The following is a 16,975-nucleotide window of genomic DNA, read 5'->3' as shown; positions in this document are numbered from 1 at the left end:
ATCTTGGATAGCTGCCGACTGGAGCAGACGCTGGTGGCGCTCTATTTGGTGGTTGAGTGCGCCAGCCTTGTGCAGGGCCTGGAGATGCTTGAGGACGGAACTGGACCCGCGCGACGCGATCTTATGTTGAGCCAGGAAGGAGAGAGCTTCTTTCTCCGCGCGCAAACCGAGGGCAAGGACGTCGTCGCGGTAGCTGACAGCGCTTGGATCCAGCCCAAATCCGTCGGCCAAGAACAGCTTCATGTACGCAACCAGCAGCTTCGCGTTCGAGCGCTGTCGCTTGGGCTCGCTCGCGTGCCATCGTGGCTCATGGGCATACCAAGCAAACCAAGTGGCGTGAAGGTGAGTTGTCCCACTCCTGCGCTGCTTCTTCTTTGGTGTGCTGACTTCTTGCTCTCCCTCATTTTCACTTGGCTTGTTGCGCTTAATGGTCAGGACAGGATCGTTGTTCAGCTTGGCCTCTCAGAGCGTCCATCCGCTCGTCTTGCCCGCTTTCGACATGTTAATTTAAGTGCTTAATCACAGAAGCTTGGTGATCGATGATCTTCAGCTTCCTTCGTTTGCTGGTGCTTGGTGGGGTAGTGTCGTTTTCCGGAGTTTGCTTGTTGCTACAGGGGTTCGGCTGCTAGCGAGAGATGCGCAGACCAAGCAAGAAGATTCGCCAGCGTGCTTCCACCGCTTCGCACAGCACTTTCGACCCGCGTGACGACTGGACTGCTGTGGCTCAGCTCCTTCAACAGCGGGAAGTATCGGAAGACGGCCGCAGTCAGGATGTCCACGACCTGCTCGTTGACGTTGAAGCTGGAGGTTGCGAGGTTGCTGCAGGACGTGAACATCACGCCCTGTACGCGCTTGATCTGCTCAAGTGTCTGGGAGTCGAAGCTGCTGAGGTCCTGGAGTTTCACCTTCGTCTTCGGTTCGTATCCTGCGAGGACTTTGGCTACCTTGTGATCCTCCTTGCTCGTGTTGAAGATGTAGTTGAAACCCTTGGTCGTTGTGCTCATGTTCCAGGAACCTCGGTCGAAGATCCAGCGGTCCGTCAATCCCTCAGAGCCGTTCGCGTGTTGAGCTCCCCCGCGGCGAAACGAGTGCGAACTGAGTGCCTTCGTGACGCCAGCAGCTGGGGCGATCCGCTCCAAGACGCGGTTGACGTGCGAGTACACCGTCGGCGTCGACGGCGTTCCTTTGGTGGCTGGGACAGAGAGTGTCGATGGCGCGGCGGGGGCATTCAGGAGCTCGACGAGCGATACATCGTCGGAGATCGTGGCCGCTGTCAAGGTTTCTTGGCGGGGAAGGTTGCCGACCAAGTCATCCGAGGGCGCTCGCTGGACAATCAAGGCAAGAGCCAAGGCCAGCAACGGACAAGTGAGGAACTCCTCGTCCGGGAAAAGCGAGAGCCCCTGCTCCTTGCTCGTCTTCACCCTGATCAGACGCAAGAAGAGTACGCCGCCCGCGTCGACGCTGACGTTCCGCTTCCGCAGCATCGACAAGTCCGACGCGCGACCGAAGAGGTACCAAAGAAGACAAAGCAGAGCAGCATCTTGGTAGTCAGTATCACAGGAAGCATTGGTATACAAATATACAAGCATTTGTTTTAAATCGGACTTCGTACATGGAGGTGCTTTGTTAACGAAACCACCACCCTCGCGCTTCAAACAGAAGCTGTCAAGCGTTTTCCCCATTTTAAGCAATCGGGTCTCTTAAGACGCACGATGCTGGGGAAACTGGTCAAGCAGCCAAAGCTTGGCTTGCCGATAGTACTGCATGGCAGTATTTCTAGCTAAAGGTTTGCCCTTTTTGCCTTTACTAAATGCAAGATGCATTCCAAACTTATTCATTACAGATACAAAACATCTTCCACTGACATCGCGCTCAATGCATTTTCTTACGTACTCCTCTACAACGCCCTCTGCCTTCAGAAATTTCTTGAAGGCAGATAACGCTGTAGCCTTGGCCCTCAAAGTGTTGCCAGGCTGGAGCTCGTCCAGGCCCATCGCTTCCGTCCGATGCTGTGCAAATATGGGAGTGGTACGTGTCTGACCTACTATTTGCATTGGCATAAACATATTTTGAGCTGCGATCGGACTCGATACGTCCGATCGAATGGCTAAGAGGACTCACCTAACCCCAGGCGAAATTATTGGACAAAAATGTTGAGTGAAGCTTCGGCCATTGGTTGAAATGCGTAGAAATGATGTAATTGGCCATTTATAGGTGCCCAGAGGTCATACAAAAATTAAGTATGGTCCGATAGCTAATCATATTCATCCATACCAAAATTTATCGGACCCTCGGACCCGTAGGACCTGTACCAAGCGAGTGGTACACGATGGGATGGATACATTGGTGTGTAGTACTAAAGTGGTTAGGGGAGATAGTGTGGATGCTTTGCAACCTGACAAACCCTGTTGATAGGCGCAGTCTCAGGCTCTGAAACGGCCTGTAGGCTGAGAAAAACGAGAAAAAGGAAAAAACATGCAATTATTGACCGAGAGCCATGCGCTCTCGAGCCGGTAAATTTAACAATGAGCCAGCGCCGGGGTCCACTATTGAAAGCATTCGCTTTTCAGCCAGCCATTGATGCTTGCCGCTATTGGCTATAATCCACCAATCAGATGCTGCCTCATACAAGGTGGAAAGATACGTGGCCAGTGGATGGCCACAAGCTGAAGGGTCGTGCCGACAACAGCCTTCTTCGCTCATTCAGTCTTTTTCACTCCGTACCTGGCAAGCCTCCGCCCCCCCCCCCCGTTCATCGGACCCAGAAGCTCTAGGGTTAGAGCGCAGGATCCGTCCTGGACACCGGTTCAACTCCGGCTGGGTTCCTCGCTCCTCGCGTCTGCTGGGGGTGGAGGTTGTTCCGCACCCGTGCTGCGTCTGCTGCCCGCGCTGCTGCAGCCGTTCTCGTACCGCGCCTGTTGCCCACGCTGCTGACCCCGTGTTTGTGCCGTGCCTGCTGCTCATGCTGCTGCCCGCGCTCGTGCCCCCCTCCCCTGCTGCAGTGCGGTTTGTCCCTACTCTTTGTTCTGATAGTCTGACAGATACTACGTGTTGTTTTGCGTTGTTCAAAGGTTGACTAACGTGTATTGTTTGCTGTGCTAGTGATGCATCTAACCAACTAACTCAACGACGTCTTGTGTGTAGCCGGGTGCAGGATATTGGATAGCTGCCGACTGGAGCAGACGCTGGTGGCGCTCTATTTGGTGGTTGAGTGCGCCAGCCTTGTGCAGGGCCTGGAGATGCTTGAGGACGGAACTGGACCCGCGCGACGCGATCTTATGTTGAGCCAGGAAGGAGAGAGCTTCTTTCTCCGCGCGCAAACCAAGGGCAAGGACGTCGTCGCGGTAGCTGACAGCGCTTGGATCCAGCCCAAATCCGTCGGCCAAGAACAGCTTCATGTACGCAACCAGCAGCTTCGCGTTCGAGCGCTGTCGCTTGGGCTCGCTCGCGTGCCATCGTGGCTCATGGGCATACCAAGCAAACCAAGTGGCGTGAAGGTGAGTTGTCCCACTCCTGCGCTGCTTCTTCTTTGGTGTGCTGACTTCTTGCTCTCCCTCTTTTTCACTTGGCTTGTTGCGCCTAATGGTCAGGACAGGATCGTTGTTCAGCTTGGCCTCCAGAGCGTCCATCCGCTCGTCTTGCCGCTTCGACATGTTAATTAAGTGCTTAATCACAGAAGCTTGGTGATCGATGATCTTCAGCTCCTTCGTTTGCTGTGCTTGGTGGGTAGTGTCGTTTTCCGGAGTTTGCTTGTTGCTACAGGGTTCGGCTGCTAGCGAGAGATGCGCAGACCAAGCAAGAAGATTCGCCAGCGTGCTTCCACCGCTTCGCACAGCACTTTCGACCCGCGTGACGACTGGACTGCTGTGGCTCAGCTCCTTCAACAGCGGGAAGAATCGTAAGACGGCCGCAGTCAGGATGTCCACGACCTGCTCGTTGACGTTGAAGCTGGAGGTTGCGAGGTTGCTGCAGGACGTGAACATCACGCCCTGTACGCGCTTGATCTGCTCAAGTGTCTGGGAGTCGAAGCTGCTGAGGTCCTGGAGTTTCACCTTCGTCTTCGGTTCGTATCCTGCGAGGACTTTGGCTACCTTGTGATCCTCCTTGCTCGTGTTGAAGATGTAGTTGAAACCCTTGCTCGTTGTGCTCATGTTCCAGGAACCTCGGTCGAAGATCCAGCGGTCCGTCAATCCCTCAGAGCCGTTCGCGTGTTGAGCTCCCCCGCGGCGAAACGAGTGCGAACTGAGTGCCTTCGTGACGCCAGCTGCTGGGGCGATCCGCTCCAAGACGCGGTTGACGTGCGAGTACACCGTCGGCGTCGACGGCGTTCCTTTGGTGGCTGGGACAGAGAGTGTCGATGGCGCGGCGGGGGCATTCAGGAGCTCGACGAGCGATACATCGTCGGAGATCGTGGCCGTTGTCAAGGTTTCTTGGCGGGGAAGGTTGCCGACCAAGTCATCCGAGGGCGCTCGCTGGACAATCAAGGCAAGAGCCAAGGCCAGCAGCGGACAAGTGAGGAACTCCTCGTCCGGGAAAAGCGAGAGCCCCTGCTCCTCGCTCGTCTTCACCCTGATCAGACGCAAGAAGAGTACGCCGCCCGCGTCGACGCTGACGTTCCGCTTCCGCAGCATCGACAAGTCCGACGCGCGACCGAAGAGGTACCAAAGAAGACAAAGCAGAGCAGCATCTTGGTAGTCAGTATCACAGGAAGCATTGGTATACAAATATACAAGCATTTGTTTTAAATCGGACTTCGTACATGGAGGTGCTTTGTTAACGAAATTACCACCCTCGCGCTTCAAACAGAAGCTGTCAAGCGTTTTCCCCATTTTAAGCAATCGGGTCTCTAAAGACGCACGATGCTGGGGAAACTGGTCAAGCAGCCAAAGCTTGGCTTGCCGATAGTACTGCATGGCAGTATTTCTAGCTAAAGGTTTGCCCTTTTTGCCTTTACTAAATGCAAGATGCATTCCAAACTTATCCATTACAGATACAAAACATCTTCCACTGACATCGCGCTCAATGCATTTTCTTACGTACTCCTCTACAACGCCCTCTGCCTTCAGAAATTTCTTGAAGGCAGATAACGCTGTAGCCTTGGCCCTCAAAGTGTTGCCAGGCTGGAGCTCGTCCAGGCCCATCGCTTCCGTCCGATGCTGTGCAAATATGGGAGTGGTACGTGTCTGACCTACTATTTGCATTGGCATATACATATTTTGAGCTGCGATCGGACCGATCGAATGGCTTAGAGGACTCACCTAACCCTAGGCGAAATTATTGGACAAAAATGTTGAGTGAAGCTTCGGCCATTGGTTGAAATGCGTAAAAATGATGTAATTGGCCATTTATAGGTGCCCAGAGGTCATACAAAAATTAAGTATGGTCCGATAGCTAATCATATTCATCCATATGACCAATGACGCTCTCGTCGATGAGGCTTTCTTGAAGAGGCAGAAGAATTTTTTCGAAGAATTTCTTCTGCCTCCGATCTTTCGTCATGTGTCAGCGCAGATTCGGCAGTTGACCAATTTGGGATCTTTTACGTGTTGCAGGCTTACAGATTCTGTAAGGTCACTCGCTGGAGCTAGGCATCTACCGAGCTGTCGATAGTAAGGGACAGAGGCTTGTTCTGCAAGCGCGCGTTCGGGTAGTCGGTGATTTCGTCATGTTCTTTTGAGGATTGCTCAAAGCTTAGCGTAGCTGGTCACGAGGAGCCTCGTAGGATAGATAGCCTGTCCTCCTATCAGTGTAACTGTATCAAGACGAAATTCCTCGAAATTCTGCAACGACCGATTTAGATTGCCACTTGCCATTTCGCCCCCGTCTACTCAGTTATGAGCGCCCGTCGGGCACACGGACCTACGCAGAAGCACCGCGCTGCACCGTATGACGACGCGCCACCGACCAACCTCAAGTTCATGTCCAACAGCGAGCGCGGTAAATATTACCGACGCAGACGCAAACACTACGGCCAGCACCTGGAGACGTGCGTGGCCGATCTGCGCGAGGAGATCGCGGCCTTGACGATCTCGCGCCAGGTGCAGCAGGAGCTGGTGCTGTCGCAGCGACGCACACCATTGGGCGCTGCTGCCCACGTTGTGGATGAATATTGTTCGCTGTTCAGCCACGGCGCGCCCGTGCGTCTGACTGTGGACGAACAGAATGCGTCGGCGTCGCTCGTGGCGCAGGCCACCAACGCTCAGCGAGGGTTCTTGAGTGCCGTGATGAACGACAACGTGCGGTTCGGCGAGTTCCTTGGCGTGGAGCTGCTGCTGGGCCAGTGGGAGCGCTACTCGCTGTATCATGCAGCCATCGATTGGAAAATGACCTCGTTGAACATCGTGCAGCTGGCCGAGCCGCGAGTTTTGACTGTAGACAACCGCCACGACGAGGGGCCGCTAGTGGTGTCAATCACGGCGGACTTGCGCGTGCGGTTCTCGCGTCGAACGATCGAGGAAGTATTTCTACATTTGGTCGGGGACGAGGCGCTGACACAGTCGCTGATAGGGCTGGAGGTGACGTATCCGTGCGTTAACCACTTCCATTTCAACGAGCAAGGCAAGATCGAGTGGTATGCACCCGAGGTGGATTTTGTCAGCGCACTGACGAAGGCGCTAGGGCGGCCAGGGCTGGTGGCACGCGTCGTCGGTCACGCTTTGATCGAGAAAGACCATATGATCGGCGACGGGAGCGATGGCCGGAAGCTTGCCGCGGTGGAAGCTGTCGAGGAAGAAGAGGTGGTGACAGGTACCAGGTTCAGCGAGACTGATGAGAGCTATCCGTATGAAGGGACAATATTTGTCACTCCACCAGCACGGTCGAAGAACAAGAAGCGTCTCCGAGAAGACGACGGCTTTGTTGCCGTCGTAAGCGACGATGAACCATCGCCAGAGTCGCCGGAGTCGTCACCCAAGCCATTGAACCGACTGAACCTGGCCTACATCCTAGCCGACTGATAGCTTTTCAACAACTTGCCTTTTTAAGCATTGTTCCCTCTAACTTGATCGCCATTCGTGGCTTGACATCGAAACCGATAAAAAGGGACCCGACGGTCGTGAATGGAGGACGGGGTACTTGCCCAGCTCAATGGTGGTAAAAGTCAGCATTTCGTCATGGGAAAGGCATGGAAATTTGCCATTTATCGATGCATGTAATTTTGTATTATAACAGTCGGCCTAGAGCAACGTTGTGATACGGTACCGGTATGAGCACTTGATAATATCAAACTTCAGTAATACTACGTAAGTAGCTCACTTTTTATGACAGTAGCAAAAATACTATTAATAGAACGAAATACCATTGAATTCGAGTCTATCGGAAGTTGCTACCGTCGCATTCGAAACCGATCAATACTGGTGACATGTAGTCCCTCAAACAGTGTAAAGCAAAAAGCGAACCGAGCGAGCTCTTCACTATGACGGAAACCCCAATGGACCACCCCAATAAGTTTCTAAATGAAGCGACTGGGCCAAGGGCCTTCTTTCTGTAACATGTAGTTTTGTGATGCTAAGAGAAATGGCCATCATCAGTGGAACGACGCACATGTCTAACAGAGATGTAAAACCACTTGGAGGCTTTTGCTTCTCGTCCACAAACTAGGACGCCGCACCCAGTCGGAATACCTTGTGTTCATAACATTGCAGACCAGGTATTAATACTTCTAACCGTTGATCTGCAACGTGTTTTGCCTTTCCTCGCTTCTTCCGACACGACACGCCTTCTTACCCGACTGTCTATCGCCTAAGCGTGCCATTCATTCCCTCTCTCACTAACCCAAGCAACTTCTCGGCTCGCACGCAGAAATGAACACCCGTCGCTTGAATGGGCCTTACGCCAAACCAAACCAGTCAGATTCGTTCGTCGACACTTTACCGTCTGCCCTCAAGCTCATGTCCAACAGCGAACGAGGCAAATACTACCGGCGAAAGCGCAAGCTTCAAAGTGCACAGCTCAAAGAGAGTGTGTCCAGTCTTCGCGAGGAAATTGCAGCTCTGACGATATCACATCAAGTACAGCAAGAGTTAGCAGTTTCGCAACGTCGTACACCGTTGGGCGCGGCCGCGCGTATTGTGGACGAGTACTGCTCGCTGTTCAGTCGTGGAACTCCTGTTCGTCTGGCTGTGAACGAACAGGACGCGTCAGCATCGCTCGTGGCGCATGCAACCAATGCCCTGAGAGGGTTCTTGAGCGCAATCATGCCCTGTAATGTGCGCTTTGGTGAGTTTCTGGGCGTGGATCTGCTGCTGGACCAGTGGCAACGCTATTCGCTGTATCACGCAGCTATCGAGTGGACCATGAAATCGCTGAATGTTGTACAGGTATGCGATGTCGGACCGCTGGTGATTTCGATCTCAGCAAACCTCCGTGTCCGCTATTCGCGGCGTACAATCGAAAAGATATTTCCGCATCTGCTCGGCGATGAAGCGTTGGTACAATCCCTCATTGGACTAGAGGTCACATACCCTTGCGCCAATCATTTCCACTTCAGCCACGACGGAAAGATCGAATGGTATGCGCCGGAGGCAGACTTTGTAGGTGCACTCATGGGTGTGCTGAAAGACCCGGTACTTGTAGCTCGGGTCATCGGCCATGCATTGATCAAGAAGGGTCACATGATTGGGGACGAGAGCGACGGACAGCAGCTTGCATTGGCGGAGTCGGCGCATTCAACAGAAGTTAGGAACGCGACTCTGACTCAGACCGAAGTCTCTTTAAGTGAAGAGCCAGTTAGAAACTGCTCAGCCATCCAGAAGGCCAAGGATGTACATGTAGAAGACTTTTTCGAGTCACCACCTCCCCAGTCCAGCCAAATGCAACTTTCCTACATCTTGGGTGAGTAAGCGTTAGCCTTCAAAATCCTAGGACACTTTAATTATTAATAATACAGTCTCAGGCCGAGTGCCGACACCGATTTACGAGCGAAGAGGAGAAAACACTCTCCCAAATGAGCTGTGTCCGATTGGGTGATATTATTATCTTATTGTAATGGGTTGTTAGTAGTACTATGGAATGTATAGTATTGTAATTAATAAACAGGCAGATGTAGGACGGCTGTGGAAGCTTCTAGAAGCTTCCATCCGTCTGAACTGCGGGGGCGGCACTTTTCTTTTGGCGCGCTCTCCCCCAAGCTCCCCTGACTTGGATAAACTGGTAGCACTTGTTGGTCCCAGCAACCTGACAACAAAGAGCCCATGCCGACGAACGCGCAGCTTCAAGCCGAGAGTCGACCGGCTGAATCAAGCGATGGCGGAACGCACACGAGTGCCCAGCAACCTGCCCAAGTTCACCGGCAAGAGGGGGGAAGACGTGCGCGAATGGCTGTTCAAGGTCGAGAACGCCTGCCGCATTAACGGAATCGCAATCGACAACGCGAACCCACGAATACCAGGAATCGCCGGGTCGGCGATGGAGAAACCGGCTTCGGGGTGGTTCCTGCACTGGGCTTCGACGACGCGAGTAGAAGAGCACACGTGGGGGATTTTCGTGAGCATGTGCTCCAACACTTCGAGGCGTCGAACTACCAGTCAGTGCTACGAGATAAGCTCCAGCGTCTGAAGCAGACAGCGGATATCGAGACGTACAACGGTGAATACTCAGCCCTCACCTTTCGAGTCGAAGGCATGAGCGTGCTTGACCAAGTCCTGTTCTACGCAAACGGTCTCAAGCCTCGCACGCGAAGCTACGTGAAGCTCGAGAATCCTGAGACACTGAGTAACGCCATGGACTTAGCTGTCAAGTTTGAGGTGACTCACTTTGTGGAGGACGCTAGTGAGCGCAAGGTTCGTCATGAGAAGACAAAGACCTCTAATGAGCAACCTCAAGACAGCAAGAAAACGTTCAAAGGAAAACCATTCCGAGGAAAGGGACGGCTTAAACCGAGCTCGAATTCGAAGAGCAAGGAGACTCGTACCTGCCACTTCTGCAACAAACCTGGCCACATCAAAGCCAACTGCTTTGCGTGGAAGAAGGAGCAAGGGAAGCAGGGAAACGAGAAGCCACGACAGTGAAAGAGGGTCCTGTCGTGGAAGAGAAAGTAACCGGAGCAGTTAAGTTTGATAATGTCAGCCATAATGTTCTGTGTGAAAACCCTCTAGTCTACAAGTCACGTCCACTGTTCGCCGTCGGCGGTGAAATCAGTGTGGCTGGCAAGATGAAGAAAACATCGAAGATGCTTCTAGACTGTGGTGCAACCACGATCTACGTGTCGAAGCGGTGGGTAGAAGAACACCAGCTGAAGACAACGAAGTTCAGCGACAAGAACATTCGAGTCAAGCTAGGAGACAATCAGATTGTGGAGGCCCACCTAGAGGTGCTACCTCTACGTATCCTTGTCGCCGGAATCGACGAGGCGTATGAATGCGTCGCAGTTGTCTACGCGATACCTGAAGAGTTTGACTGCATCCTTGATATACCTTTCTTTGAGGACATGCAGTCACAGATCGACTGGAGACGTCGACGAATCGAAGGAACAATAGAGAGAACTTTGCGCTGGGAACGAGCGGGTGAAACCTGTGGGCCAATCGAGGAAGGCGGACCGGTGATTGCCTCCGGGCTTCGGAGATCTGTCGGGGCGAAAGGCCTGTCGGCGAAAAGACCCGATTCCTGTCGAGGTGCCGCGCTGGAAACGGGTGTGAAGTCCGCGGTCAATCCCGTTCACGACTCAGAGCAGAGTGAGACCCCACGAGTTGCTTGCGAGCGACGGGAAGACGCTTCAGCTGGCAAGGGTTCAGCAGACGAAGACGAGAGGAAGTCGTCGAGACGCGACGGTACTGCTGCTGGGAGCAGCGATACCAGGGGGAGAGATTCCGTCGTGGAAAAGATGTTCACAATGGGAATCACAGATGAAGCTGGTATACAAACCAAGTTCATCACGAGAAAGAAACTGCGAAAGTTCCTGAGAATCAAGACCAAGTCGATCGAAGAACCAGACTTCATGTTGGTTCTGACGAACGAAATGATCAAAAACGTCGCTCGATCCTTGGAGCGGCGAGACCAACTCGACAATGTCGGAACTGCAAAAGCTCAACGTTATCTGGAGACAGACTGGCAAAGTTTCCAGGCAAACCCTGCCTTTGACTTGCTGACGAAGTACAAGGACACGGTGTTCCAACCTGAACTCCCTGAAGGTCTTCCGGAGAAGCGTAAAATCGAGCACAGGATCGACGTGAAAGATCCCAACCTTGCGATGTACCGGCAACAGTGGCGACAGTCACCTGAGCAGCAACGTGAGATCGTGCTCTGGGTCATAGACATGGGGAAGAAGAAACTTATCCGACCAAGCATCAGCCCACACGCGGCGCCAACCTTCTGCGTCCGGAAACCAGTTGGGTGGCGGATTGTTTACGATTATCGGTACTTGTACTCTAATACGATACGGCAGAGCATACCGATGACAAGGAAAAAAGACATACTGGACGCCATGGCCGGAGGGTACTGGTTTTCAACGATGGACTTGATGTCCGCGTATTATCAAGTTCGAATGCATATCAAGTTCACAGCATTACAGGCGCCCAACGGACTCTGGGAGTACCTGGTACTGCCAATGGGAGTTTGCAACGCGCCAGCGACGATGCATCGATTGACGTCGAAACTCTTTCGCGATCTGGAGAACACGAAGTCGTTCTACGACGACATCTACATCTTCACGAAGACACAGAAGATTGAAGATCACTTGGAAGCTCTCCGCAAAACGTTGGACATCTTGCAAGACAACAAGTTATACGTGAAGCTGTCCAAGTGCGTCTTCTGTGCCGACGAGATTCCATGCCTTGGAGATTTTGTTGGGAGAAACGGCGTGCGGATGGATTCAGATAAGGTGCAGACCATCAAGGACTGGCCAATTCCAAGAACGCAAGAGGAGCTTCACAGCTTCCTCGGCTTAACTGGATACGTCCAACGATTCTGCCCAGACTACGCGAAACTGACAGCAAGTATGTTTACTTTGCTCAAGAAGAAGTCCAAGCGCAATGCGAAGATTCGTTTCGACGAAGAGCAGTCGAAGAACTTCAAGGAGCTGAAGAAACGGCTGTGCAATCCACCAGTGTTGCACTTGCCCGATCTCAATCAGCCTATGCATTGAATCCACCACATCGAGGTTCAAAGAGACAGCCAGACCGGAGCGGATGAACAGGACACTTGAGGAATATTTGCGGTGCTTCGTGGGCCCTGTTCAAGACGACTGTGATATCCATCTTGCCAACGCTGAGTTCGCAGTGAATTCAACCGTGAACAGTAGTATCAAGATGGCGCCTTTCGAAGCTGATCTCGGATACGTCCCACTAAACCCGCTTCAACTTGCGGCAGAGAATCGTGGCAAGGTTCCCACAAGTCGACGTGGTGCTGAGTTCAACGAGCGACAAGCAGCTCTTCTTCGGCGGTGTCAGGAAGCACTAGCGGAAGCACAAGAGCGAATGCGCGATGTGTACGACCGAAACCGGGAGGAGCAAGTCTTCGAAGTTGGCGACCGAGTGTACTTGAGTACGAAACACTTGGATCGGAAACATACAGGGTTACCCAACTCAAGCAAGCTTGGTCCGAAGTGAATAGGTCCCTATACGGTGGTGAAGAGGATCCATAATCACGCGTACGAGCTCAACATCCAAGCCGGAAACAAACTTCATCCAGTCTTAAACACCGGATCTTTGAAGCCTTACAAGGACGCCACTCGGATGTCAAGGCTCCATGATGTCGTTCTCGCCGATGGTACAGTTGGACAGCTCATCCAGAGGATTCTCGGTAAACGAACTCACAAGCAACGAACCCAATTTCTTGTGGAGTGGGTGGGTGAGGAGAAACCTACTTGGGAGCCAGTCGAGAATCTCTCACAGGTCCCGGATCTCATTGGAGACTTCGAAGCATCCAGGAGAAGGAAACGGCGAAGAAGATGAACGACAACGGCAGGAGTAAAGGGGGCCCGAGAGCCTACATGTATTCCCAAATTACATTCCCTACAACTTCTGCTGCTTCTTCTCGCGGCGAGCTTTCTTTCGATTTGACCTGGACTTTCGTTTCCCGCGGCGGCAACGATACCCTGGATTCAGCTTCATCAATCCCATCCATTTGACCTTGTCGAGATACGCCAAGTTGGTCAAAGGTTCCGGGGTCACCGGCAGCTCAACGCCATCCAGTACGGAAACAGCAGTGTCTGGACCCTTCGCGAGAACAGTAACGCAGTGTCCAACGAGACCATCACCAATACTCGTGAGATACAATCCTTCACGCAGTGTTTGGACAAACGTCTGGACCCGTTCCACATTCGTGTACGAAGCATCAAGTGGACTCTGGAAGAGAAGATCGTAATCCAACGGAAAATCGTTGCGCTGAAGAACGCGAAAGAATTCCGTAGCTTCCGCACGAGAAACTCCATCGACAGTGCTTGGGTGATCACGCACGAAATCCACCCATAGCGCAGTGGCCGTGGATGCAAGACCAGTATCACCAAGGTGATAAAGTGCCGCGCGGAACGCGTCCATGAAGCATCCTCCAGCAGGAGAAGCCTGATCACGGCGCGCAAAATGCTTCTTGTAATAATAGGCGAAGGCACCTGGACACAGATCGTCACGCCATTGCATCACTTGATCCATGCGCCGAGCGAAGCGTTGGTCGAGTTGCTCTTTCCATACCCATCTCAACTGAAGCGGGGAAATCTGCCATTCCACCAGGAAGCAGCGATGCGGAGATTCACCGCGAACGTCGTGCAGCTGCTCAATATTGACTGGAACCGAGTAATCCCCTGGTGCCGCCGGGTCGTAGTGATTGACACGACCATTGGCGGGGTGCTTCGCCGGAGCTGACGGTAAAGCATACGGATGCCAGTCACCAGAGTCGACGCTGCGCTTCAAGCGATTAAGGGTACCAGCAGGTACAGTCTCCTCATCGCTGTCATCATCAAATAGGCCGCTCACTTAGGGAGTGGAGGATGGTGGACGCGCCGCGTGCAGACCGTACGAGCCGCCCTCGTCTTCTTCTTCATCGGAGCTGCCGAAGAGCGGACCACAATGCAGTTCCTTCAAGCGGTTTAAAATTGACACGCCAGACACGTCCGACGCCACCGAAGCATCGTCCGGAGGTTATAATGGCGCGGTGTTCAGCGCAGGCGGCGGAGAAACTGCGGACGGAGCAGAAGCGGGCGAGGTCGCTGAAGACCCAACAGGAGACGGAGGCGACGGCGGCGACGGTAACTGCGGCGACGACGGAGGTGACGGTAGCGGAGGTGACGGTGGTGGCGACGGTGAAGTGGGCTGCGCTGTAGCCTGACGGCTTGCGGCCGTTCCCAATGACGGCTCGGCCAAAGAGACGCGCGCCAGCCGTGACTTAGTCGCACGGAGCCCAGCAGTAGACTGGAGCCCCACTAAGAGATCACGAGAGGAAGCAGACGGGCGTGATGAAGCCATAGTGACCGCCTCGGGTTGGAACCCACTGCGAATTCCAGTGAAGCCAGGCCCGTAGGCGAAGATGACACTGGTTCGAGCGAGTCCCTGTTGAGACGGTCGACTTCGCCGTCTGCTGTGCTTTTTCGAGAATGAAGGCTATGAAGAGGCGGCGGCTGCCAGAGGGAGGGTGAGTGTATCCGATTGGGTGATATTATTATCTTACTGTAATGGGTTGTTAGTAGTACACCTTTTCCAGTCCAATAAGGCCAAGAGCAAATGGTATTAGCCAAGTGCGAGAGCAGTTTGGCCAACAACAAAAGCGAATTCATGAAGAGCAAAGGCAAATTGGAAGAACTACTACACTACATATGCACTTACACAGTGAGTGCGTGTCGTGATACACGCACTTCGTCTGGCTCGCTTCAACGGCCTACAGGCATGTCTTCGAGGTCCGTGACCTTCACGTGAAAGGTGAGCGTGTGGCGGTAGCATGCCTCGCACAGACCTGGTGTAGCAACCTCAGGGAATTTCGAGCGAGCAGCGCGCGTGAGATGGAACTGTCTGTGCGCCTTCAGTGTGACACCTTCGGGGACAGCAAGAATGTCTGCACGGTGCTCGGTCATGTAGTCCTTAACAGCAGGCTTGAACGCAGAGAATACATTCTCAATCGGGTTCAGCATAGGCGAATAAGGCCCAAGACGCAGCAGTGTAGCACCAGCAAACTCAGGCTCCTCAAAGACGTGCTCAGCTCGAGCATGGCATGGCGCGTTGTCTAGGACAAGAACGATGTTGTCGAGATTCTCAAACTTTCGCAGCGTGGCTCGGATGAACTCGTTCGAGTTCAGATACTTGTTGCCGCCGAATCGCAGCTCGTAGTGCACGACGCCGCCGATGCCGATGCACGCAATCACTTGCAAGTTCTGGCCGCCACCAGCAAAAACTTTCTTCACACCACGCTGGCCACGGCGGCTGCGCCCTCTAGTGCGAGTAGACCAGAGATTGAAATTGGTCTCGTCCATGTAGATGATCGTCTTACCAGCCGCTTGATAACGCTGCAGCTGGATGAGATAATCACGGCGCTTAAGCTTGTTCTGCGCAGTGTTCATGTACTGGGGCTCTTTGTGGAATTGGTTCATGGTGATTAGAGCAGCATCGAGGTGGGTTTTCACGGTTTGAGGGCACACCGTTACACGAAGCGATGTCTCGAGCATGTCTGCAAGCTGCCGTAGCGTGAGGTCGGGGTCAGTGGCGAGCTGATCTTGTAGGAACTTCACGCATGCTGGGGTCATCTTTTGCGCGGTTTTTCCACCACGAGGCGCCGGGCTGATCACGTCCTCAAAGTTGGGGTAGCGCTGTACCCAATTGCGAGCAGTGCTGAGATTCACGTTGTTGTCTCCAGCGACAGCTTCCCAGTCGAGACCATTACGGGCAGCCTCGAGCACGCGAAGCTTCGTGTAGAGCGTGTAGCGGCGATACTTAGTCGGCATCAGCGTCGAAGGAAGAAAATGGAGGAATGAGACCGAAACGAGAAGCCTTTGAGGCGAGGAAGCTCTCGCTAGAGCATGCCTGTAGGCCGTTGAAGCGAGCCAGACGAAGTGCGTGCATCACGACACGCACTCACTGTGTAAGTGCATATGTAGTGTAGTAGTTCTTCCAATTTGCCTTTGCTCTTCATCAATTCTTGTTGGCCAAACTGCTCTCGCACTTAGCTAATACCATTTGCTCTTGGCCTTATTGGACTGGAAAAGGTGTACTATGGAATGTATAGTATTGTAATTAATAAACAGGCAGATGTAGGACGGCTGTGGAAGCTTTTAGAAGCTTCCATCCGTCTGACTGCGAAGGCGGCACTCTTCTTTTGGCGCGCTCTCCCCCAAGCTCCCCTGACTTTGATAAATGAGCTGCACTAACTTTTTCAGGCAAATTGGTAGTTCAATCTGGCAAAATGTACGTCAAAATGTCTGTCGCACCTAATTTTTGCTCGGTTTTCGTGTGTGAAAGGAATCCCCCCACCGATTCGTTTTCGGGTTTCTCCTCAGAGCCGGTCACCGTATTAATACTGTCCACTCTTATTACTTGAGCGGCACACAAAGTTTTTGTCACCAACCAACAAGCGAGGATCAACGATCCTACACGGTCCAGCCTCACCCACCACTACTAGCACTAGGTCATCGCCGCAACAAGGCTGCCCGAGGCAGCCTGCCCCGCAGTCTGCGGCGCAGAGCAGGACTTGACAGGACATGAAAGCTTTGATAGGTGAATCTATTGCAATGACGACGAACACGGAGAGCCTACATGTATTAATACGGTTATAATACTTCTGCAAATTCTGCTTTTCCGATGCGACACTTTCGCTGTTGGGCTGTCGCTGGTATCGCCATCACGCCTGAGGCGTGACGCCTGAGGCGTGACGCCTCGTTGCCATGTTGGCTGCCGCGATAAGAGACTAGCCGAAGCAACACCACTCATGAAGAAAGGGAAAAACTAACGAGGGCCCTCCTAGAGAGGGCCCTCACACAAAACGGGCAGAGGTATTACCGTTAGTGCTGCAAATAGACCGTTAGTGACGCAGCCGTTAGTGATGCAAAAAGACCGTTAGGTGG

At 53.1% G+C, this 16,975-nt stretch overlaps 3 protein-coding genes across 3 annotated transcripts; 2 read left to right on the top strand and 1 right to left on the bottom strand.

Moving 5' to 3' along the window:
* Positions 1 to 5,834: 5,834 nt before the first annotated feature.
* On the top strand, positions 5,835 to 6,678 carry PITG_10561 (uncharacterized protein; the record flags this gene model as incomplete). The annotated part of the gene is made up of 2 exons (XM_002902290.1): positions 5,835 to 6,568; positions 6,666 to 6,678. The coding sequence occupies 2 exons, from the start codon at positions 5,835 to 5,837 to the stop codon at positions 6,676 to 6,678; spliced, it is 747 nt and encodes a 248-aa protein (XP_002902336.1).
* A 1,211-nt stretch (positions 6,679 to 7,889) lies between these two features.
* Positions 7,890 to 8,680, top strand: PITG_10560 (uncharacterized protein; the record flags this gene model as incomplete). The annotated part of the gene is made up of 3 exons (XM_002902289.1): positions 7,890 to 8,069; positions 8,133 to 8,579; positions 8,630 to 8,680. 3 exons carry the CDS (start codon positions 7,890 to 7,892, stop codon positions 8,678 to 8,680), a joined length of 678 nt encoding a protein of 225 aa, XP_002902335.1.
* A 4,267-nt stretch (positions 8,681 to 12,947) lies between these two features.
* On the bottom strand, positions 12,948 to 13,583 carry PITG_10559 (uncharacterized protein; the record flags this gene model as incomplete). The annotated part of the gene is made up of 1 exon (XM_002902288.1): positions 12,948 to 13,583. The coding sequence occupies one exon, from the start codon at positions 13,581 to 13,583 to the stop codon at positions 12,948 to 12,950; it is 636 nt and encodes a 211-aa protein (XP_002902334.1).
* Between the last annotated feature and the right edge of the window lie 3,392 nt (positions 13,584 to 16,975).

This window comes from Phytophthora infestans, genomic scaffold, assembly GCF_000142945.1.
Source record: "Phytophthora infestans T30-4 supercont1.18 genomic scaffold, whole genome shotgun sequence".
Classification (NCBI taxonomy): domain Eukaryota; phylum Oomycota; class Peronosporomycetes; order Peronosporales; family Peronosporaceae; genus Phytophthora; species Phytophthora infestans.
The sequence above is the reverse complement of the archived record's forward strand: the minus strand, read 5'-3'. Positions and strand labels throughout refer to the sequence as shown.